Here is a 7,727-nt window from a genome sequence, read left to right as displayed (position 1 = left end):
AATAATGACGACGGTACTTGTTAAGCGCTTACTATGTTCAAAGCACTTCCCAAGCGCTTAGTCCAGTGCTCTGCACACAGTAAGCGCTCAGTAAATACGACTGAATGAATGAATGGGGGGATACAAGGTGATCAGGTTGTCCCACATGGGGCTCACGGTCTTCATCTCCATTTCCCAGCTGAGGCAACTGAGGCCTAGAGAAGTGAAGTGACCTGCTCAAGGTCACCCAGCAGCCATGTGGCGGGGCCGGGACTCGAACCCACGACCTCTCAAGCCCGGGCTCTTTCCACCGAGGGTCCGAGGGTCAGGGCCCGGGGCGGGCCCGGGCGCAGGTCAGCAGGTAGCGAGGCAGGGCCTGGGTGGGACAGAAGACCACGAAGGTGCCCGCGCCGTCGGTCACACTGTGGCAGCCCGCGGGGGCGGTCATCAAGGTCTCCTGGCCGGGGCCGGACCCGCCGGTCAGTACGTCGGCCTCGAACACGTGGGCCAGGACGTCCGCGCCCGACGGTGGCCCCCACGGCCCGCCCGCCGCCAGCTGGGCCGGGTCCTGGACGAAGTAGATGCCGTCCCCCAGCCGCGGCTCTAGAGATGGAGACATCGGGGCGCTCAGTTGGTACCCCCACTACGTCCTTCCACCCCCCCGCCAACCACCTGTGCCCTCCCGCCGAGGATGATAATAATAATAATAATAATAATAATGATGGCATTTATTAAGCGCTCTAAGCGCTGGCCCACTGTTGGGTAGGGACTGTCTCTATATGTTGCCAATTTGTACTTCCCAAGCGCTTAGTACAGTTCCCCGCACACAGTAAGCGCTCAATAAATACGATTGGGTAGATACAGGGTAATCAAGTTGTCCCACGTGGGGCTCACAGACTTAATCCCCATTTATGATATCATCATCGTCATCATCAATCGTCTTTATTGAGCGCTTACTGTGTGCAGAGCACTGTGCTAAGCGCTTGGGAAGTCCAAGTTGGCAACATCTAGAGACAGTCCCTACCCAACAGGGGGCTCACGGTCTAAAAGGGGGAGACCCTTCTCATCGTCATTACTGCAATCCCCATTTTACAGATGAGGGAACTGAGGCCCAGAGAGGTGAAGTGACTTGTCCACGGGTCGTCCAGCAGACGCGGGGCAGAGCGGGGATTAGACCATGGGTCCAATTCTCCATCCCCCCCATTTTACCTCCTTCCCTTCCCCACAGCACCTGTATATATGTATATATGTTTGTACGGATTTATTACTCTATTTATTTATTTGTTTATTTATTTATTTTGCTTGTACATATCTATTCTATTTATTTTATTTTGTTAATATGTTTGGTTTTGTTCTCTGTCTCCCCCTTTCAGACTGTGAGCCCGCTGTTGGGTAGGGACCGTCTCTAGATGTTGCCAACTTGGACTTCCCAAGCGCTTAGTCCAGTGCTCTGCACACAGTAAGCGCTCAATAAATACGATTGAATGAATGAATGAATGAATGAATGATGATGATGAGCCCGTTGTTGGGTAGGGACCGTCTCTAGATGTTGCCAATTTGGACCTCCCAAGTGCTTAGTCCAGTGCTCTGCACACAGTAAGCGCTCAATAAATATGATTGAATGAATGACTTGTCCACGGGTGTCCAGCAGACGCGTGGCAGAGCTGGGATTAGACTGTAGGTCCAATAATAATAATAATGATGATGGCATTTGTTAAGCGCTTACTATGTGCAAAGCACCGTTCTAAGCACTGGGGGGGATACAAGGTGATCAGGTTGTCCCACGTGGGGCTCACCGTCTTAATCCCCATTTTACATATGAGGAAACTGAGGCCCAGAGAAGTTAAGTGAATTGCCCAAAGTCACACAGCTGACAAGTGGTGGAGCCGGGATTTGAACCCACGACCTCTGACTCCAAAGCCCCTGCTCTTTCCACTGAGCCATGCTGTTTCTCTGTTATAATTACAACGATGATGGCATTTATTAAGCGCTTACTAGGTGCAGGGCACTGTTCTAAGCGCTGGGGAAGTTACAAGGTGATCAGGTTGTCCCACGGGTCGTCCAGCAGACGCGTGGCAGAGCTGGGATTAGGCACAAGTCCAATGATAAAAATGATGGCATTTATTAAGCGCTTACTATGTGCAAAGCACCGTTCTAAGCGCTGGGGGGATACAAGGTGATCAGGTTGTCCCACGTGGGGCTCACCGTCTTAATCCCCATTTTCCAGATGAGGGAACTGAGGCCCAGAGAAGTGAAGTGACTTGCCCAAAGTCACACAGCTGACAAGTGGTGGAGCCGGGATTTGAACCCATGACCTCTGAGTCCAAAGCCCCTGCTCTTTCCGCTGAGCCATGCTGTTTCTCTGTTACAATTACAATGATAATAATGATGGCATTTATTAAGCGCTTACTATGTGCAGGGCACTGTTCTAAGCACTGGGGGGGGGGGTTACAAGGTGATCAGGTTGTCCCGCTGGGGGCTCACCGTCTTAATCCCCGTTTTCCAGATGAGGGGACTGAGGCCCAGAGAATTGAAGTGACTTCCCCCAAGTCACACAGCTGACAAGTGACGGAGCCGGGATTTGAACCCATGACCTCTGACTCCCGAGCCTGGGTTCTTTCCACTGAGCCACGCTGCTTCTCATGCTGCTTGGGCAACTCCCTGCACTTCTCTGGGCCTCAGTGACCTCATCTGTCAAATAATAATAACAATAATAATAATAATGTTGGCATTTGTTAAGCGCTTACTATGTGCAAAGCACTGTACTAATTGCTGGGGGGGGGGTACAAAGTGATCAGGTTGTCCCACGGGGGGGCTCACAGTCTTAATCCCCATTTTACAGATGAGGTAACTGAGGCTCAGAGAAGTGAAGTGACTCGCCCAAGGTCACACAGCAGACATGTGGTGGAGCCGGGATTCGAACCCATGACCTCTGACTCCAAAGCCAGGGCTTTTTCCACTGAGCCACGCTGCTTTTCTGGGGATTGAGGCCGTGAGCCCCACGCAGTACAGGGGCTGTGTCCAACCCGATTGGCTTGGATCCACCCCAGCGCTTAGTACAGTGCCGGGCACATAGTCAGTGCTTAACCAATACCTCAATTGTCATAATAATAATAATAATAATGGTATTGGTTAAGCGCTGACTATGTGCCAAGCGCTGTTGCAAGCACTGGGGTAAATATAAGATTATCAGGTTGTCCCATGTGGGGCTCACAGTCTTAATCCCCATTTTCCAGATGAGGTCACTGAGGCTCAGAGAAGTGAAGTGACTTGCCCAAAGTCACACAGCACACATGTGGCGGAGCCGGGATTCGAACCCAGACCAGGGACTCCGAAGCTTGGGCTCTTTCCACTGAGCCACGCTGCTTCTCTTAACTCTGTTGTAATAATGATGTCATTTATTAAGCACTTACTACGTGCAAAGCACTGTTCTAAGCGCTGGGGAGGTTACAAGGTGATCAAGTTGTCCACGGGGGGCTCACAGGCTTAATCCCCATTTTACAGAAGAGGTCACTGAGGCCCGGAAAAGTGAAATGACTTGCCCAGAGCCCCACAGCTGACAAGTGGTGGAGCCGGGATTCATAATAATAATAATGATGGCATTTATTAAGCGCTTACTACGAGCAAAGCACTGTTCTAAGCGCTGGGGAGGTTACAAGGTGATCAAGTTGTCCCACAGGGGGTTCACGGTCTTAATCCCCATTTTCCAGATGAGGTCACTGAGGCCCAGAGAAGTGAAGTGACTTGCCCAAAGTCACCCATCTGACAAGTGGTGGAGCCGAGATTAATAATAATAATAATAATAATAATAATGTCATTTATTAAGCACTTACTATGTGCCAAGCACTGTTCTAAGTGCTTGGGAGGTTACAAGGTGATCAGGTTGTCCCACGGGGGGCTCACAGTCTTCATCCCCATTTTACAGAAGAGGTCACTGAGGCCCAGAGAAGTGAAGTGACTTGCCCAAAGTCACCCAGCTGACAAGTGGTGGAGCCGAGATTAATAATAATAATAATGATAATAATAATGTCATTTATTAAGCGCTTACTATGTGCAAAGCACTGTTCTAAGTGCTGGGGAGGTTACAAAGTGAGCAGGTTGTCCCACGGGGGGCTCACAGTCTTCATCCCCATTTTACAGAAGAGGTCACTGAGGCCCAGAGAAGTGAAGTGACTTGCCCCAAGTCACGCAGCTACGTGGCGGAGCCAGAATTTGAACCCACGACCTCTGACTCCAAAGCCCGGGCTCTTCCCACTGAGCCCACGCTCCTTCTCTGTTATAATTACTAACTCTGTTGTCCTCTCCCAAGCGCTCAGTACAGTGCTCAGCACAGAGAAATAATAATAATAATGATGATGGCATTTGTTAAGCGCTTACTATGTGCAAAGCACTGTTCTAAGCGCTGGGGGGGATACAAGATGATCAGGTTGTCCCACGGGGGGCTCACAGTCTTCATCCCCATTTTCCAGATGAGGTCACTGAGGCTCAGAGAAGTGAAGTGACTTGCCCAAAGTCACACAGCAGACGGGTGGCGGAGCCGGGATTCGAACCCAGACCAGGGACTCCAAAGCCCGGGCTCTTTCCACTGAACCACGCTGCTTCTCTTACCTCCGTTGTCCCCAGCGCTCTGCACACAGTAAGCACTCATAAATACCATCGACAGTCAGTCGAGCAATCTGGTATTTATTGAGCGCTTACCCGGGACTCAGTGCTTGGGAGAGTACAGTCGAGATAATAGACACAATCCGTGCCTTCAAGGAGCTCAACAAGAATAATAATAATAATAATAATAATAATAATAATAATAATATCTTTTAGACTGTGAGCCCACTGTTGGGTAGGGACTGTCTCTATATGTTGCCAACTTGGACTTCCCAAGCGCTTAGTACAGTGCTCTGCACACAGTAAGTGCTCAATAAATACGATTGATTGATTTGTTGAGCGCTTACTATGTGCAAAGCACTGTTCTAAGCGCTGGGGAGGTTCCAAGGTCATCAGGTTGTCCCACTGGGGGGCTCCCAGTCTTCATCCCCATTTTCCAGATGAGGGAACTGAGGCCCAGAGAAGTGAAGTGACTTGCCCAAAGTCACCCAGCTGACAAGTGGCGGAGCCGGGATTTGAACCCGTGACCTCTGACTCCAAAGCCCGGGCTCTTTCTGCTGAGCCACGCCGCTACTCTGCTGTCATCATCATCATCAATTGTATTTATTGAGCGCTTACTATGTGCAGAGCACTGGACTAAGCGCTTGGGAATTACAAATTGGCAACATATAGAGACAGTCCCTACCCAACAGTGGGCTCACGGTCCACACCTCTCCCAAGCGCTCAGTACAGTGCTCAGCACAGAGAAATGATAATAATGATGGCATTTGTTAAGCGCTTACTATGTGCAAAGCACTGTTCTAAGCGCTGGGGGGGATACAAGGTGATCAGGTTCATGCAAACGTATTTATTAATAATAATGATAATGGTATTTGTTAAGCGCTTACTATGTGCAAAGCACTGTTCTAAGCGCTGGGGGGGGATACAAGGTGATCAGGTTCATGCAAACGTATTTATTAATAATAATGATAATGGTATTTGTTAAGCGCTTACTATGTGCAAAGCACTGTTCTAAGCGCTGGCGCTTACTGTGTGCAGAGCACTGTATTAAGCGCTTGGGAAGTCCAAGTTGGCAACAGATAGAGACGGTCCCTACCCAACGGTGGGCTCACAGTCTAGAAGGTGATCAGATTGTCCCACCTGGAGGGCTCATAGGCATTTGTTAAGCACTTACTATGTGCAAAGCACTGTTCTAAGCGCTGGGGGGGATACAGGGTGATTGGGTTGTCCCACGTGGGGCTCACAGTCTTCATCCCCATTTTACAGATGAGGTAACTGAGGCTCAGAGAAGTTAAGTGACTTGCCCAGTGTCACACAGCAGACATGTGGCGGAGCCGGGATTCGAACCCACGACCTCTGACTCCAAAGCCCGGGCTCTTTCCACTGAGCCACGCTGCTTCTAGACTGTGAGCCCACTGCTGGGTAGGGACCGTCTCTATATGCTGCCAACTTGGACTTCCCAAGCGCTTAGTCCAGTGCTCTGCACACAGTAAGCGCTCAATACATGCGATTGATTGATTGATTGATTGATTGATTCTAGACTGTGAGCCCACTGCTGGGTAGGGACCGTCTCTATATGCTGCCAACTTGGACTTCCCAAGCGCTTAGTCCAGTGCTCTGCACACAGTAAGCGCTCAATACATGCGATTGATTGATTGATTGATTGATTCTAGACTGTGAGCCCACTGTTGGGTCGGGACCGTCTCTATATGCTGCCAACTTGGACTTCCCAAGCGCTTAGTCCAGTGCTCTGCACACAGTAAGCGCTCAATACATGCGATTGATTGATTGATTGATTGATTCTAGACTGTGAGCCCACTGTTGGGTCGGGACCGTCTCTGTATGTTGCCAACTTGGACTTCCCAAGCGCTTAGTCCAGTGCTCTGCACACAGTAAGCGCTCAATAAATACGATTGATTGATTGATTGATTGATTGATTCTAGACTGTGAGCCCACCGTTGGGTAGGGACCATCTCTATATGTTGCCAACTTGGACTTCCCAAGCGCTTAGTCCAGTGCTCTGCCCACAGTAAGCGCTCAATACATACGATTGATTGATTGATTGATTGATTCTAGACTGTGAGCCCACTGTTGGGTAGGGACCGTCTCTAGATGTTGCCAACTTGGACTTCCCAAGCGCTTAGTCCAGTGCTCTGCACACAGTAAGCGCTCAATAAATACGATTGATTGATTGATTGATTCTAGACTGTGAGCCCACCGTTGGGTAGGGCCCGTCTCTAGATGTTGCCAACTTGGACTTCCCAAGCGCTTAGTCCAGTGCTCTGCACACAGTAAGCGCTCAATAAATACGATTGAATGAATGAATGAGGGCAGCATCCTGTCTACTCACCGTTGCTCTACAAGTGCGTATCACAGTGCTCCGCACGCAGTGTATCGGAAGCTCCGTGAGAGCGGGGATGGTGTCGTCTCTTTTTTCCTCTCCCAAACGTTCAGTCCAGTGCTCTGCGGACAGTAGACTGGACTCCTTTCGCACTCCTAAATGTTTGTTTTGTTCTCTGTCTCCCCCTTCTAGCCTGTGAGCCCGCCATTGGGTAGGGACCGTCTCTAGATGTTGCCAACTTGGACTTCCCAAGCGCTCAGTACAGTGCTCTGCCCACAGTAAGCGCTCAGTAAATACGATTGAATGAATGAAATAAGCGCTTAGTACAGTGCTCTGCACATAGTAAGCGCTCAATAAATACGATTGATGATGATGTTGGGTGGGGACTATCTCTAGATGTTGCCAACTTGGACTTCCCAAGCGCTCAGTACAGTGCTCTGCCCACAGTAAGCGCTCAGTAAATATGATTGAATGAATGAAATAAGCGCTTAGTACAGTGCTCTGCACATAGTAAGCGCTCAATAAATACGATTGATGATGATGTTGGGTGGGGACTATCTCTAGATGTTGCCAGCTTGGACTTCCCAAGCGCTTAGTACAGTGCTCTGCCCACAGTAAGCGCTCAATAAATACGATTGAATGAATGAAATGGATGTTGGGTAGGGACCGTCTCTATATGTTGCCGACTTGGACTTCCCAAGTGCTCAGTACAGTGCTCTGCCCACAGTAAGCACTCAATAAATACGACTGAATGAATGAAATGAATGTTGGGTAGGGACCGTCTCTATATGTTGCCAACTTGGAC

General features: G+C 49.6%; 1 protein-coding gene across 1 annotated transcript in view; it reads right to left on the bottom strand.

The window, feature by feature from the left end:
- Positions 1-258: 258 nt before the first annotated feature.
- PARP9 (poly(ADP-ribose) polymerase family member 9) overlaps positions 259-7,727 on the bottom strand; it is a 32,387-nt gene continuing 24,918 nt past the window's right edge. Inside the window, 1 exon segment of the mRNA XM_038752193.1 lies at positions 259-582. Coding sequence (XP_038608121.1) covers positions 305-582 — 278 coding nt within the window. The 3' untranslated portion in view covers positions 259-304.

The sequence above is a fragment of the Tachyglossus aculeatus genome, chromosome 1, assembly GCF_015852505.1.
Source record: "Tachyglossus aculeatus isolate mTacAcu1 chromosome 1, mTacAcu1.pri, whole genome shotgun sequence".
NCBI lineage: Eukaryota > Metazoa > Chordata > Mammalia > Monotremata > Tachyglossidae > Tachyglossus > Tachyglossus aculeatus.
This window is presented reverse-complemented; position numbering and strand designations above follow the sequence as displayed.